Raw genomic sequence first — 16,743 nt, 5'->3', positions numbered from 1 at the left:
CGACCGTTTACAAAGAATGCAATATTTCTTTGAAGTGTCATAGCACAGAACTGCTTTATTGTCCATAAAGGGCAAAAAATCCCAAGGAATTAATATAAACTATATATGTATCGATAGCACAGATGCCGCTGAACATTTTGAGAGTTTGAAAAAAAAATGTTTGTATAACACGACACATCATTTATGAAATTGTAAAACGCGTAGGTTCGGTATCAGTTTTATTCGAAGGGCATAAGGGTAGTGACAGTGCTACATTTGTTAAACAAGGAAGCCTTCACTACAAGCGTCTAGGTAAGGTTCACCTGGTTACATAAAAGACAATACAAATTATGTAAGAAAGATTTATTTCCAGCAACAGTTTTTTTTTTATCCAGAGTTAATGAAGTGGTCACCCTCACATAGTTTTGGCACGTCTGTCGGCCACCTTCAGCTTGCGCAGACGGCGCAGGCGCTGTTCTCTTGTGAGCTGGCCGTCTTTTTCAAGCTTTGACTCCTTGAGCCTCAGCCGGGGCTCCTTCACCAGGTGGAAATCGCAGACAGTGGGGAAGTAGTCGTACATGACCTGGCAGGTGCGTGAGGATGGCAGGTAGCCTGCGGCGCTGGCCGTGACGCGGTACTCGCCGGGGTTCAGCAGGCGCCAGTAGTCGCCACCGGCGGCTGTGCAGGAACAACACAAATGGAAGCTCGTGGGGAAAAAAAAACTGACCTTTCCCTGGGGCAGTGCAGTTGTCCTCAGGTTACTGTAAATGACATACTACCTTTCTTAATGCTTCAGGTATCTAAGTATCAGTTAGGTCTGATTTCATGAGCCATTTACTATTTCGGAGAACATGCAGGTCCATGTATACATAGACTTGCAAGTCTTCTTTTAAGAGCCTCAACTCAACTTTGTTTATAGCGCACAAAACCAACAACTGTAAGCGCCATACAGAAAGAAGGAACAAAATAGAATCGAAAATAAATCTAATACTCAAAATGCATTAAAAAAAACTTTCGAGTCCATAAATAAAAAAACAATGTGATGAAAAATGTACCGTATTTTCCGCACTATAAGGCGCACCGAAAAGTCTTCCATTTTCTTAAAAGCTCACGGCACGCCTGAAAATCTGCTGCGCTTTGTGTATGGTCATGACGGTAATATGTCGACCCCAAGATGGCTCCTTGCTGGAGACATGCTTACAATGTTACAACTTGCTGTTGGTTCAGTGAACTGTGTCGTTGCTTTATTAAATAAGTTTTTGTTGCAGCTCCAAAAAAAGAAGAGCTGTGGTGTTGTTTTTTTTAAATCGCACACTTTATTAATGGTTTTCACAGTCTCAAAAAATACAGGTCCGTCTTTGGCCGTCTCCGTGCCTTCTCTTCTTCTGTTTGACTCGAGAGGCGTTCACGACCGCCTCGGAAAAACGTAAATTCACGATTCCTTCAATGAGACTATGAAAATTGAAAATAATGCATCAAAACAGAAAATCAAGCGAGGAAATCACAAAATAAATTCTATAGCCCCCCGACAGAATTTATTTTGTGATTTCCTCGTTTGTGAATCCAGTACACAACAAAGGAATATATAAACACTTCTGAGACAGTCCAGTCTCCTACATTTTACTGACGTCTGATCGTTCTGTTGGAGCTACGCCCAAGGAAATGCCAAAATAAATTCTGTTGGGGGGGGGGGGGGGTATAGAATTTATTTTGTTATTTCCGCGCTTGATTTTCTGTTTTGATTCATTATTTTCAATTTTCGTAGTTTCATTGAAGTAATCGTTAATTTACCTTTTTCGGAGGCGGTCATGAACGCTTCTCGAGTCGAACGGAAGGAGCGTAGCTCCATCTAGTGGATGCATTGTAGATTGCATTTCATAATCCAGTGCATCCAATATATGAAAGATTTATTACAAAATAGGCCATTCATTGAAGGTGCGCCTCAGAATCCAGTGCGCCTTTTAGTGCGGAAAATATGCTAAGTGTAAATTGAAGACCCAGTGAAATTCTTTACGACCTGTCCACCAAACTAGTTGACGATCATCGCCCTACAACATGTGTCCCAATACTTCTGTTATATGCGTGATTAAACTAAACAGATGGCAGACACTACCTGATCGGATGTGATGGTCGATGTCTTCGACTTGAATGATGGCGTTAGAGATTCCCACCTCCGTGTCTTTGTCCCGGACAACGCCTTTGATGCCCCTGTGCACCTGGAACACGTCAACCGTTTATTTCCATTGGGCAAGGTGGCTGTTATCTGTTATCGTACCCGGTGATGGCCGTGGTTATATTCATAACGTTGCATGTGGATTATTTTGAGGTGTTTCGTTCATTTCTATTGTTGTTATCTGCTGTCACGAATACCAGCCAAGGAACGATCGCATTAGAGACAAAGAGAAAAGTATCAAATATGTCCACTTTTGTGTGTTTATTTATTCTATTGTGCAAGTAATGACTAACCAGAAAGCAACTGTTGCAAATAATTGTATGACACACATGTGTGTGTGTGTGACTGTGAGTGGCCATGGACTTTTTTGACCTTTTGTTTCTGTTCTTTTTATTTCTATTGTGTAAGGTGGTGGTTATCATGAATAATTAGCAAAGAACTGTTGCATTGCAGTAATTCCATGACACGTTGATGTTGTGTGACTCTATGTGACTGTGAGCGCATTTGATTTATTTGATTTGTGGATTTCTAGTTGTTGTGCTTTTTCTCATTGTGCAAGGTGACGGTTATTATAACTGGCAAAAGCAGCAATATACCATTAATTTAGTTACATTGTGTTACAGAATGTCACTGCCTTCTTTTTTTTTACTTTGTGTATAATTGCTTGTTGTTGTGTTATTTGTATTGTGCTTAGTGTCTGTTATCACAAGTACAGTATTTGGCTAGAGGAGCCATTGCACAAATTGCGTAACGTGTCAGAGTGTTCTATGGGCTCCTATTTTTTGACTCTGTGGATAAATCTGTCCTTGAGCACCTGCTCCATGTAGACCAGCAGAGACTCTCGGTTGTTCTCCCACTCGATGGGAAGCTCGCTGGCATGCGGGAACTTGTCGCAGGACAACTCCACCGTCACCTCGAAGCAGTTCGTGTGCAGGTAGCTGAAGTCATTCATGCCTTCTCACACACACGCACACAGACGCAGACGCACACACGCACAGACAAATTAATAGTTTGTGCGTTGTATTGCTGAAAATAGAATTCTTGTTCTTACTTCCAGGTACGTTGTGCCACGCAGCACCGTTGATGATGTTGTTGTAGCGGATGAAGTCCTTATTGTGGCAAGGCCGCCGGTTGGGGTTGGACATCACCTGCAATATTCAAGGGTCGAGAGGCTTGGTTTTGTTGGCAACCACCAGTTTCAAGTAGACATTTTGTCTGATTTTGGCCATTTCCAGCGATCCTTTAAAAACAAACTTATTCTAGCCAGTTTCCCTTGTAAACATGAAATTTGGTAGCCATGTCTATCATAATTGGAGCCACAGAAGAAAATCTCAAGAAGTCTCGCTTGAAAAGACACAGGCAGTTTACCTGATTGGTGCTGGCATAGGCGACGGCCAGCCACCGGAAGAAGCTCTCGTCCGGGGTGGGCGTGTGCTCTTGAGGCGCCCAGTCGCGGGTCATGTCAAATGGATACGTGACCACCAGCTCTCCACCGTGAAGGTTGGCGCCGAGCACAAACGGGATTTTTTGCATCCAGCTGATGACGGCTCTGGTCTCGGATGCCACCTGCCGGGCGGGCGGTTATTAAAAGAAGGAAAGATGACGGCAAGAGGAAGAGGAGGAGACGTATGTACAAAGGCATCCTCCGAGTTGTACTGCTCAGGGATTGGGAAGTAATGGTTGATGAGTTTGGAGCGGTTGGTCTCCAGTTCGTAGGCGTTCCACATGACTGAGTTGAGGTCGGCAAAGTTGTGGTTCATGTCGATGCCTTCGTAGCTGTACCGGCCCAGAGTCCACCCGGACAATTCCGAGCCCTGCATCGAAACACTCGATGACCACGGTGGGCAAAGGACAGGCCTTTATCAAGAGTGGTATTGCATCAGATTGGCTGTTTTTTTGTTGTTGTTTTTTACTAAATAATTGGTGAATATGTTCATAATGTGGTCACATTTTTTAACAATTATACACATTTAATCTATTTATTTCTTAATATAATTGTAATTAAAACACGAAAAGGTAGAATAAAAACAAACATTTAAAAGCATTTTTTGTCATATTTTGACAAAAGAAAAATATTTTAAGCTTGTGAGCTTGTGAGGTTCATTTTTCTTGAAAAATAATCAGAGTTCTTGAAGATTTGTTAAGTTTTCCCTTTTTCCCTCAAAAAATGTGATTTTCTCTTCCAGAAAAAATTGACATTTTTGCAAGACTTTTTTTCTTGAACAAACATGATTCCGTCTGGTAAGACTACAGCTTATATTGTAAGAAAAATTGAACACTTTCTACCCCGCAAAAACACATTTTTCAAAAACACAATATTTAATATTACTGTACATCTTCTCAGAAAAACAACTTTTATCACATATCATTTTTTTTCTAAAAAAGCGACCAGATATTTTTCCCTTGTGAATATAGACAAAAAAAATCCAACTACAGTATTCTCATTTAATGACGCCACCTCACATGCCTGAAGGGACAAACCTTTTTGAAGGCCATCTCATATCCGTCAGGGTTCATGGAGGGCAGCAGATGGATGCGAGTGTCTTCGACCAAGCGGACGACACGCTGGTTTCCGAGCTTATACTCGCGACACATGAACTGCATCAGGTTGAGAAGGAGCTCGCGACCCAAGACCTCATTCCCATGCATCCCTGCTACGTAGCGGAACTCCGGTTCCCCTGCGACAAACACACAACACAGTGGAGAAACCCCACTTCATTCTCATCACATTACACCAATTTACAAATGCTTGTTTTTGGAATGTGAGAGGAAGCCAGAGTACCCGGAGAAAACCCCGTGCCCGCATGGCATGGTTAGCATGTGCACCGCTGCACTGTGAGGCCGACAAGCTAACCAGTCAACCACCATAACATAAACAGTCAGACAGACGAATAGCTAGCTAGCTAGCTAGCTAGATAGGCTACAAAAGACAGTGAAGGCATCATGAGAGAACATTTCTCTGATGACACATTATCAGTACATTATTTGAATGAAGTAGCAGTCTTTTTGTGCGTGTGAAAGTACACACACTTGATTTCCACTTTGTTGTACAGTCTGAGAGCCACAAGTCAAATGATTCCTGTGGCGCTGCCGTTTTACAGGGTCTACGTCAAACAGGCCTTGTGGCATCCGTAAACATGCATGGTAGCGTACGTTTGTCAAATAGTCAAGTAAGGAATGCCTCTTCCAAGTGGGAGTGTCAAATATTCCCAGAGGAGCAACATTCCAGAATAATTTTCAAGATGTCCTATGTGTGGAAGTCTTGTTGAAATGGGGGGAGTGGGCTTTGGTGGTGGGTTATGGTTAACAACATTTTTTAATGGATGCCTTTTGCCGTTCTAAGGCGGGAAATGGTATGGAATGTTGGCGGAGCTGAGGAGCCCAAGGACAACATTTGTACAACTGGAGAGCAAACGGGACAGAGGGGTGACTTGTTAGGACATGCGGCACGCAAGACACACATGCGGACTTTGAGAGCACGTTACTGCCACACAAAGTGGCTTCTGTCAAAAAAAAATAAACGACATCAACTGATCCGCTCATCAGAAAGCTCTGCAGAAGCCTGAGAACAACCCCGATCATTTGTAAGCAGTTGTTCTGGAGGAGGGAAACAGCTAAAACCTGCCCGACAGTGGCCCTTGAAGACTGGAGGTGCCCACCTCTGGTTTAAGATCACTGATCCACTCATACAAGGTGCTCTGAAAGTGCCCCCCACCCAAAAACAAAACAAAACAAAAAGTCCAGTTTTTCTTGAAAAGTGCCCCAGTGAATTTTTTACCATGTCCAACATCGTCCACCCCCGGTAAATCAATCTTTGATACTCTATACATTTTTAGCTCAACCAATCAGAGGCTAAATGTAGCCGAACCAATTAAAGGGCGGAAAAATTCACTCGAATAATCTAAAATCGGATTGGTTAAAAGAAGAAACGGCAATTTCAAGAGTGTGCGTTTGTGGTCGACGCCAGCACTCGAGTAAGATTTGTATGAGAACACACCGAAGAGGAAATCTTATTGGACAAAAAAAAGAAAGAAATAAAATTACCCACAAACAACCGGAAGTCACGTGGCTAAGACAAAAGACTGTTGGAAATCAATTAGAAACATTTCGTGGACGTTGTAATTCAAGATTGCGACTTTCTTTTCTTGGACTTCATTCCTGCAATTTGACACATTTAAAAAAAAGGCTTTCTTGTAAAACATTTTAATAGTAATAATAATAATAATTGAGAATGACTTCATAGGGAGCACTTTAAATATAAGCCGACTTGCATTTGTGGAGTCTCGTTTCAAATCTTCAAATCAGGATCTTTTCTAACTTTATTGACATGACCGAATTAACGCTCACCCAGTTCGTGTGTTCCCGGATTGTCTGAGATTTCCATGACGAGCAGCTGAAGCCCGTTGTAGCTCTTCCCGATGCTGTACACGCGGGTGATGTTGGGGCAAGCCTCATTCACCGCCTTCATCAACTGCAATCACCAAGGAGCGTCAATAGAAGAAAGAAACAAAAAAGAAGTCATTCTTCTCGCCTGGATAAATTGAGGAGGACAGTGGGCTGTGTCGTGGACACAGAGTGGGGCGGCCTGATATCTGCATCAGTGAGGAAGACACAAAAACAAACAACAAACTGTTAATGTTGGACATATTCTAGAGCAGTGACGTGCAAATTAGGGATTCATTTTAAAAATAAAAATGTTTACTGCAACTGATCAGGTTCAAGCTGTAATAACAGTGGTCACCACTAGATGGGAGCACTTCAAAAACAACCACATCCACAACTTGGGAGGAAAGCGGAGTACCTGGAGAAAACCCACGCGAGCATGAAGAGAACATGCAAACGCCACACAGGAAGGCCGCAGCCGAGTTCGAACCCCCATGACCTCTGTACTGTGAGCCATACGTGCTCCAGTCAATCAGCGTTTAATATTTGGCAGCTCAGTTTTTAGTACCTCTGACAACTTTTTTAGTCAGATCTTAACCACAAGCCACAGCCTGGGAAGAGTTCCACAGCATCAGCATTGATCATACAATAAAAAGCAGGGAAGACAGTCATTGAGTGAAGAAAATATGGCAGAATTGGACGTTTCTCCAAAACTTGATTGAAAGATGAGAAAAAAATGGTCAGGAAGGCTGCAACAACAACACTGAAGATGCACAGGAATTTCTTTGTTTAATATGGATTGGCTATAGGGAAGAATGACAAGCTTTATCTTACATTGAAAAATATTCAAGCTACATTTCCAAGAACACACATTTGCGATCTTTGAAACCCAAGTGTGTATTGGTCTGATGAAACAAAGGTTGAATGTTTTGTCCTTCATTTCAAAATGGATGGTTGGCGGAAGCTCGTCACAAAAAGGTCACCATGCCTATGGGGAAGTATGGTGGGCTGTTTTTCTTCAACTGGGAACCAGGGCTTTGTCAAGGGCATTATGAACGGTTCCAACTGTTCTTAGAACGTTTTTTTTTTCAATTGAGTTGTGCAAGTTACACAGTTGGTCACACTAATGCGGTGGGGGGCGGGGGTGTTTAAAATGATGACTCTTGGTCTCATCACACAATATTTGGTGGGGGGACAGCAACAGGAGTACCCAGAGAAAACCCACACAGGCACGGGGAGAACATGCAAACTCCAGACAGGAAGAACCCTGCACCTCTGCACTGTGAGGCAGACGTGCTAACCAGTCATCCACCGTGCCGTGAATGTGTCCATGTGAATGACTGAATGATTTATAATCAACTTATAATGAATCATCCAATTCAATACAATAAAAAAATGAACATGTTTATATGCATGTTTATTTTCCGAATATTTGTATTTTATTTCCAAGCTAACTCACCAACTATTCAACAGAATTTAAAAACGTGTTAATGGTTTATTGTATTCTTTTATTTGCAATAAATGAATTAAATAGTTATTTAATCAAACTTACGTGTGTGGATGAAAATGCTCTAAAAGTTTAACTGAGGTTTTTCTTTTCACTTACAAGAAATTAATTTCCAAGAAATACTCTTGATTATGTCAGGAACTGAAAGTCAAATGTACAAATGAGTAGTTTACATATTTTTTAAATTTGACTATTTGCAATGATATTATCCTGATTGTTTTTATGTTTATTTATTCTTTTTGTCATTGAATGATTCCAACAATTCTATACCATTTTTCTGTTTGATCACGGTTATTGGAATAACTGGAGTACCTGGCAACATGCATCCCAGCACCTCAGCCCTGAGGCAAATGTTTCCCTGCGTCCCGTTCTGGTACCACGTCTGAGGATTGATCCGGATGTAGCGCGCCACCGTGGACGTGTTGAAGACGGCCAGCACCGGCGTCTCCGCGTCACGGTTGCCTTGGAAAACCTGCACATGCGCACGCAAACATCTGGACAGGGATGCATTGGAGTGACAGACGAGACTTGGTGGTGAGACACACTTACGGCCTCCTGAGTCCCGTTCATACATGCTGTCCACAGCTGGGAGTCGTTACTGAACTGCACCTTATACGTGTAAACCACGTCCCAACTGCACAACAAACAAGCATTGTTGTGAAAAGAAAAAACAAACAAACAAAAAAACACCAAAAGGAACAACTGTTGTCTTCTACTTTCACATTTGTTTTCTCGAATAAAATTATTTTAATCCTAAAGTATGTAGGTATTATTACACTAGATACTATTTTTAATAAGAGAAATACCACAGCATCCTCATAAAATTACAATATATTTTCTGAGCACAACTTTGATCTAATTAACCTTTTCCTTTTAAAAATAAAATGTTATTGTCATAAAATTATGACTTCAAAAAATACAATTTATTCATAAAATAGTTTTTGAACTAAAACATTGCAAGACTCAATATGCTGTTCTACAAAAATAAGACTACGGGACAACATTATTTTTTGTGATCTGTTTTACTTAAAATCTGACTATTAAATAAAAGGAGGTTTTTATTTTCTTTAATCTGACAAAATTACAACTTTCATTTTGTTATATTGAGAACGTTTTTCTTGAAAAATTCAGATTGTATTCTTGAACGATTATCATCTTTTCCGACATGACTTTTAGTCGTTAAATTCAGATTTTTTTCCTTTTTTCTAAAATAAAGAGTTTTTCTTAAAATAATAAGAATGACAACTTTTTCTTGACTATAATCTTATAAAATTACGTTTTTCTTGAATAATAACTAATCTTGTAAAATGATTATTCATATCTTTGTTTTTGTAGTATTACACGGAGTGGTTGTTTGCCAAAAGTAAAAAAAAAACCAAAAAAAAAAAGTAAAAAATGAACTAAAGACTAATCCTATAAATGTATAACCCTTCAAAAAAATGTTTTCTTGTAAGTTACTTCTTTAACAAATATGACTTAATTTGACTGATGTACGGTACTGTTTGACAGGAGTGGCAACGTAGATGACTTGGCTATTTTGTGGCGGGCGCAAGGTCGTGAGTATCCTTCCCTTCATCCTGACCTCCAGATGGAATTGCGCCCCTGCAGGATGACACCGGTGAAGCGTGTCAGTCTTAGGGCGTCCACCTCTAGCCACTGCTTTGTGTCGCGCTCGTGGGCGCACCAGGCTCCATCATAGATGTCGCCATCCTCGATGCCCGACTGCCGTGTCGACAAAACGAAAACACGTGACCGCCATGTCGTTGGTCGTCATGGCGATGTATGGCTCTCACCTGAATGTTGAGTCGCCCGCGGTGGGGGCCCAAGCCCCGCCGCTTGTAGGACGACGCCCTCAGCTGGGTGTCTTTCACCTTGAGGGACTCCAGACCCAGTGGAGGACATTCTGAAGACGACGCCCACGCCGTTTGATTGACATACAAGTGGCATGTGCATGGTGGCGGTTAACATGAAATGACCGGCAAAAGGAGTGATCGAGGAGTACATGATCGCGCATGCTGTGGACTTTGTGGATCATTTCAAGTTGCTGTATTTATTTCTAGTATTCTTATCCTGAGTGAAGATTAGCTTCTCCCAGTGTGAGAGTGTTAATTTGTGTGTCAAACACTACAGCAGAGATCTAGAAATGTCCAGCTTGCTCCATGTGACCTTGTAGTCCTGCAAGATTTTGGACTGGGACTGCAATTAGCGCTGAAACACAGTTAAGCACAGAAATATTTGGACCGCATAGTCCATTCATACAGCGCCACAATAGATTATGATTCCCTGAGATGGGTACTGCAGAGGAGACTTTGTGTGTTATCAGCGAAGCATGAAGAGAGCATCACAGAGTTCAACATATGGACAAAAGTATCGGGCCAGCCCCCGGAGTTATTATCACAACCCGTTCTAAATGTCAAAACATTAATATAGGGCCAATATGAAGTAATGGAGGAAACAATTCCAGTTTTGATACGTACATTGATGGTCATCGGTGTCCCGATACTTTTGCCCATGCAGTGACCGGTGAGTAGCCTACACGCTATAGAGTACGAGTTATATGCACAGTTGTCACATGTCAAACTCAGAATAAGATGTCTGATTGAGTTCAGTGACAATGCAGCATACATACGTGTCGCTGTCTCCTTGGCAACCGGCGGGCTGGCCTTGGATTTCTGAGCAACCTCTGGCCTTTTGGAGGCAACTTTAGGTTTCTTGAGGACAATTTTGGACTTCTTTGCTATCTTCCCGCTCCTGATGGGCTTCCTCTCTACAAGGAGTGTGTGGCATGCGTTTGTCAAAATACACCTGGGATTAAGAATTGTAGAAATATTTCACAGCATATTTCTTGCCCTAGAAATTGGCTCGAATTTAGAGGCAGTACTGTCTCATGCAGTGTGCCCGCGCTCATCCCGTCCCGCACGCATAGTAATGGTCCGATGGTAAGCTTAGCTTTTGTTTAATGTGGGCTGGATAGTTGTCCGTTTTTTTAAAACAAGAAAAAGCGGAACAATTTTTCCGAAAAACAATTCCAACTTTTTTCCAAGAAATATTTTCTTTTGAGACAAAAAAAAAAGTTGGACTTTATTCCTCTCCAGTGGGAATCTGAAAATAAAAAGTAATTTTCTTTCAAAAACGGTGGCATGTTTTTTTGCCAAGAGACAAAAACTTTAAATTAGCAATAAGAGAAAATAAAAGTTGAAGATTTTTAAGAGGAACAAAAAGTGGTGCCATATTTGTGGAAATGTAATTTCATTTACAACATTGATATGAAAAATAAAGTGAAAATTACTTGTCTTCAGGTTAATTGAGCAGTGGTTGAAGTTTCTTTTACTCTCACTTTAACAATACACATACAGAAGTGCGCTTATATTTAAAAAACTATCGAGTGGAATCAACATTTCTTGTGTGACTGAAGATTCCCTCCTCCACCTCAAAAGACCTGGCTGTGGCTGCAAAACACTTTCTGTTCACTACGTTAACCTCTCTCTGCTGGCTGAATTCTGCAGGACATATACAGTATACAGTAGATATCCTTGCCATGTTTTTTTGTTTGTTCAATTGCCAGTGATGTGTTCGGTCCTCGAGCCGGTCCTTGAGGCCAAGGACCGGCTCGAGGACCGAAGGGCAGTCCTTGGTCCTCGGCCTTGGCCTCGGAGTCAAGTCCTTGGCCTTGGCCTCGGGTTGCTGGTCCTCGGATACGACGATGGATTAGAGCCCCTAATCCTTCGTCCACAGGTATAAAGTGGGCCAGAGGACCGCAAAAATCACAAAGAAATCAAACAAAATCCATCCAGGGAAACCCGCATTGATAACTTTATCTGGCGCTTTAAGAGGGGCGGGGCTGTCACTGTTGATTTAATTAGTTTTTATTATTATTGTGAAGTTGAAGGTATTAAATTAATTAATGTAGTATTAGTGGGAGTGGTAATAATAGTAGTACTCAGAGAATGTTTAGAGATTCAGCCATCTCGTTACCTCTGCGTCCCGCGTCTGAGACTCAAGGAAATTTCTGTCAAAACAAATAAACAAACAAAAAAAAACTATGGCAAGCCTGAGGATTTGACGGTAACAATCGTTACCGGTAGCATGTCGTTTCCGTGGCGTCATTTTAACGGTACCGAAAAATAGTTTAACCATAAAAGTCACCGCACACGAGTTGACTGTGTGATCAACGCGGTTTCACTGCGCCTGTATGTGTGTTTGTGGTGTGGTGTGTGAGTGTCTTTCTTCTAATTTACTTTCGTTTTGTTTTTCTTTTCAGTGTTGGGGGGGGGGGGGGGTGCAACAGATAACGATATGTGCGCATGCGGGTTGCTACCCAGTAGGCAAAGGCATCTGGCCCGGATTCGGCATGAAGCTGGCACAGCTGGCCTTGAGTCGGCACTGGCATAATGCATGTGGGCCGAACACGGCCCAGGAGTGGCAAAGGAGGCACTGGCTTGACTCTGGCAAACCAGATGAGGGCCAGTTGTGGAGTGAAGTATTTGGGCCAGAAATCAATTTACAACTCCGGCCCGTATATGGCCAGCCAGTATTGAGCCACCCTTAAATGCAGTTTCAGATGTATTTTTTCAAAACACAGCCTTGTTTTACAATTGCACACCGATGCGGAATTCCATTCATCACCCACACACACGCGCGTGCACGCGCTCGAGGTTCAATCAGGCCCGCAGGATAATTTAAAAATGAAAAAAATGCATAAAAGACACAGAATTAATATTTTTAATAAGGTGCAATTCATTGAGTATCCGCTATGCACTGTTTTGACCAGAGAAGAAGACAACAGCAGCCTCAGTCCGTCCCTGAGACAGACCCATGACAGCAGACATTTACACATTTAATAGCACTCTTCTTAGTTTGTAAGGTGTAGGCAGGGATTACATTTAGATTTTATATGCACGTGTAAATGGTTTAAAACTTCCTTTCTTTATAAATCTTGTTTAATCATAAAGTGCATTACTATATTTTTCAATACCAAATACTTGTTAAAGTTTGTACAATCAATGGGATCAGTTGCAATTCGTATATGTGAATGATAAAAGTAAATTGCACATTTGTTGAAGGAAATGTAAGGTGCTTCATGAAATGTTTTGTAAAAGATACGTTCATTAAATTTCAACATTTTCCAAAAGTTCTTGTGCTTCTTTATACCAAAACAAAGGAAAGACATATTGTTTTGGTTGTTTATAGCAAAGTATGGTATCATTTTAATGGTCCGGCCCACTTGACATCTACCGAGTCCGTATGTGGCCTACCATGTGAAATGAGTTTGACACCAGTGATGTATAGTAAGGCGTTTTTTGCCGAAAAAAACAACCATGTAAAAAAAGGCGTTTTTAGCCGAAAAAAAAACGACCATATATTTAGTAAGGCGTTTTTAGCCAAAAAAACCCCCCTGACCATATATAGTAAGATGTTTTTAGCAGAAAAATAAGACCATGTATAGTAAGGCGTTTTTTGACCAAAAAACGACCATGTATAGTAAGGTGTTTTTAGCCGAAAAAAACGACCACGTATAGTAAGGTGTTTTTAGCCGGAAAAAAACGACCACGTATAGAAAGGCGTTTTTAGCTGAAAAAAAAGACCATGGATAGTAAGGCGTTTTTCGACGAAAAAAAAACGACCATGTATAGTAAGGTGTTTTGAGCCGAAAAAAAACGACCATGAAGAGTAAGGTGTTTTTAGCCGAAGAAAACCGACCATGTATAGTAAGGCGTTTTTCGACGAAAAAAACGACCATGTATAGAAAGGTGGTTTTTTTTGGTCGTTTTTTCCATCTAAAAAGGCCTTACTATACATGGTCATTTTTTTCGGCTCAAAATGCCTTACTCTGCATGGTCGTTTTTTTCGTCCAAAAAGGCCTTACGGTACATGGTCGTGTTTTTTCGGCGAAAAACGCCTTACGATACAAAAAATGACTTCAATAAGCCTTGCTTGTCATGTTGGTCATCGAAAGAAGGGACATGGTTGCAACCTCTCTGGATTGAACACCCAAACGCTCGGTTGGGACATGGTTTCTCTACCCCTGAGCCACACCACCACATAACTTCTTGTTTTTTTTGTGTTTTCTTCAATAAAGCTGCAAATGGTGGTTAAAGAGATGTGACCTTGTTGCAAACACTGAGAATCAAACCCCCAACCACTGGATTTGAGACTTCAGCTTTCTACCACTGAGCTAACCCACCACAATGAACCTTTGGGGTTGTTTTGTGTTTTTCCTCAAATAAGTTGTATATGGTGTTTAAATAGTAGACATTGTTGCAACAACCAGGGATCGAAAACTCAACCTCTGGTGTGGCACTCCATCACTCTACCAGTGAGCCAAAGCACCACATAGAGCAGTGGGGTTGTGTTTTTTTTATTAATCATGGTTGTTTCTTTCGGCTAAAAAATGACTATACATGGTCGTTTTTTTTCGTCCCAAAACGCCTTAATATACAGTACATGGTCGTTTTTTTCATCCAAAAACGCGTTACTATACATGGTCGTTTTTTTCGGCTAAAAATTTTGTCCAAAAAATGCCTTACTATACATGGTCATTTTTCTTCGTCCCAAAACGCCTTAATATAGAGTACATGGTCGTTTTTTTCGTCCAAAAAGGCGTTACTATACATGGTCGTTTTTTTCGTCCAAAAAGGCCTTACTGTACATGGTCATTTTTTTCGGCTCAAAACGCCTTACTATACATGGTCGTTTTTTTTTCGGTCGTTTTTTCGTCCAAAAATTCATTACCATGAATTTCCAAAATCCTCAGGCCTGCTACTGAATTATTAAAATTTTTGCAGAGTTTGTTTATAATTGTATGTATATGTTGTTGTTTGTGTTATTATCATATGCAATTGAATAAGTAGACCATTTCAGAATTCGAAATTGGGGACTCTCTCAATGCATAATGGGACTCATACTTTTCTGATCAGCGAGTCCCTGGGACTCGCTGCTGGTAAACTGTAAAATTATCACTGAGAGATAACCGCTTTTTCTGCACTCAGTGATTGACTTCTATGCAAAGTCATTTCTCAACTTGTCTTCCGTGCCATGTCATGCCTGTTGAGTGTTGATTTACTTCATATTAAGAAACGACTGCACTAAAACATTAATTTATAAATGTATGTCATATGCTTTTATTTTTGTTTTTCTCAGTATAAATAACACGTACCCTGACTGTTCTACTCTTTGAATAAAAACACTTCATTCAAGCGTTAGGGAGTGCAAAGAGTTATGATGGAGGGGTGTTGCAAATCATGAAGACCTGCCAAGTGGTATGATAGCATTGTTTTATACATGTCCTCGGCAAGGCATCAGCTTCAAAATCAGTCCTTGGTCCTTGGCCTTGGAGGCAAGTCCTTGGTCCTTGGCCTTGGCCTAAGAAAATTTCTCAAGTCCTTAGCCTTGGCCTTGACCTCGGAGTCAAGTCCTTGGCCTTGGGTTGCCAGTCCTTGGACACAACACTGTCAATTGCCATGTAATCTGAAGCACGCTACTATGACTGAAATGTTGTACTTGTGTGCTACTTTCGCTCCCATTCTGTGCACCTCAATGGGACAGTAGGCCTCTGTCCAGAAAACCAAGTTATGGTCGTTATTTTGTAAATTAGCCCCACTGTGATGTCACAATGGCAGAATTCGAAATAGCTCACTCGCAAACACATTTTCAGAAACAGGCGCATAACTAGAGATTGAGGTGATTATTTAATTTTACACTTGATGAGCAGACATGACATTAAAAAGCAAATTCCCACAATATACGGAGGAATGACAATAGAATGGTCACATAAGAATACATTAACCAGAACTACTAACTTAAAATCGATTTACCTAAGTGAAGTGGAGTTTCTGGCTCCTTACTCGTAGCTTTTCGACTGGTGGAATTCAGAGCCCGGTTGCGGTCGGCGGGCGCTGCTGGAAAGTAGCCCGACTCGGTGGAGTTTCCTTCGGGCCGTGCGGTGCTGGTTAATGCGGCGGCGGTCCTGCTGCAGGAGATGAGCACCGGGCAAATGCAAACAAGGAACAAAAGCAGAGTCAGGTGCAGACTCAAAGCTGGCATGGTGATTTTTCGTCTTCTTTTTTTTTTTTTTTTTAAGAAGTTGCTGCACTGCTCACTCGCTGTCAAGTTTGCAGAAGCAAACGCTCACTTCCGGTCAGTCAAAAAGAAAATCACTTCTAAGACATGAACAGAAAAGTTACTTTAAATCCGAATAAAAAATGTAGAACCAACCAGTATGAACAAATCACCAGTTTTCTTTCTCTTCATGAAATGCTTAAACCGCCAACTAGCAGATGCGAATTGCGTTTGTTATGAAAAGAAATTTACCAGAAAGAAAGACTTTTGTTCTGGAAGACGTTAACATTATTTGACAGGCCCCTTCGACCCCCCACCCACCACCTCATAAAAAAGAAAGAATAACTATGGACACTTGGACACTTTTTCATTTTCTTTGAAGACAATCCAATTGAATTGAATTAGAATATCATTCAGGACAGCTTGGTCATTTTTTCACATTCAATAATGCCACTTCTTTTTTAAAGAATTCCACACATTTGCAATAAAACTCCCAATTAAGGAGACATTTTTATATATTTACCTGCTTTTTCCACATTTCGCAACAATTTTAAACCACTTCATATGTTCAGCCCATTCTGAACATTTTTGCCTTCCATTCCTGGGTGAATAATTAGCTGAAGGCTTACCTGCCAACATCATT

At 41.1% G+C, this 16,743-nt stretch overlaps 1 protein-coding gene and 1 long non-coding RNA gene across 2 annotated transcripts; one reads left to right on the top strand and one right to left on the bottom strand.

The window, feature by feature from the left end:
- Positions 1–143: 143 nt before the first annotated feature.
- Positions 144–16,126, bottom strand: LOC147208596 (putative carboxypeptidase X1). The gene is given in 15 exon segments (XM_086137863.1): positions 144–657; positions 2,093–2,195; positions 2,967–3,106; positions 3,204–3,300; positions 3,521–3,718; positions 3,787–3,966; positions 4,634–4,830; positions 6,500–6,675; positions 7,090–7,105; positions 8,313–8,514; positions 8,592–8,676; positions 9,625–9,764; positions 9,836–9,945; positions 10,672–10,809; positions 15,857–16,126. Coding segments are annotated over 15 exon segments (2,274 nt in total). The 5' UTR covers positions 16,086–16,126; the 3' UTR covers positions 144–394.
- LOC147208597 (uncharacterized) lies at positions 8,435–11,346 on the top strand. The gene is made up of 2 exons (XR_015103897.1): positions 8,435–8,576; positions 9,552–11,346. It is a non-coding gene; the product is annotated as an uncharacterized LOC147208597 (long non-coding RNA).
- Positions 16,127–16,743: the final 617 nt, after the last annotated feature.

The sequence above is a fragment of the Hippocampus guttulatus genome, chromosome 2, assembly GCF_054856545.1.
Source record: "Hippocampus guttulatus isolate MCC_2025c chromosome 2, RoL_Hgut_1.0, whole genome shotgun sequence".
Lineage (NCBI taxonomy): Eukaryota > Metazoa > Chordata > Actinopteri > Syngnathiformes > Syngnathidae > Hippocampus > Hippocampus guttulatus.
Note: the sequence above shows the minus strand (reverse complement) of the source record. Positions and strands in the feature narration are given on the sequence as shown.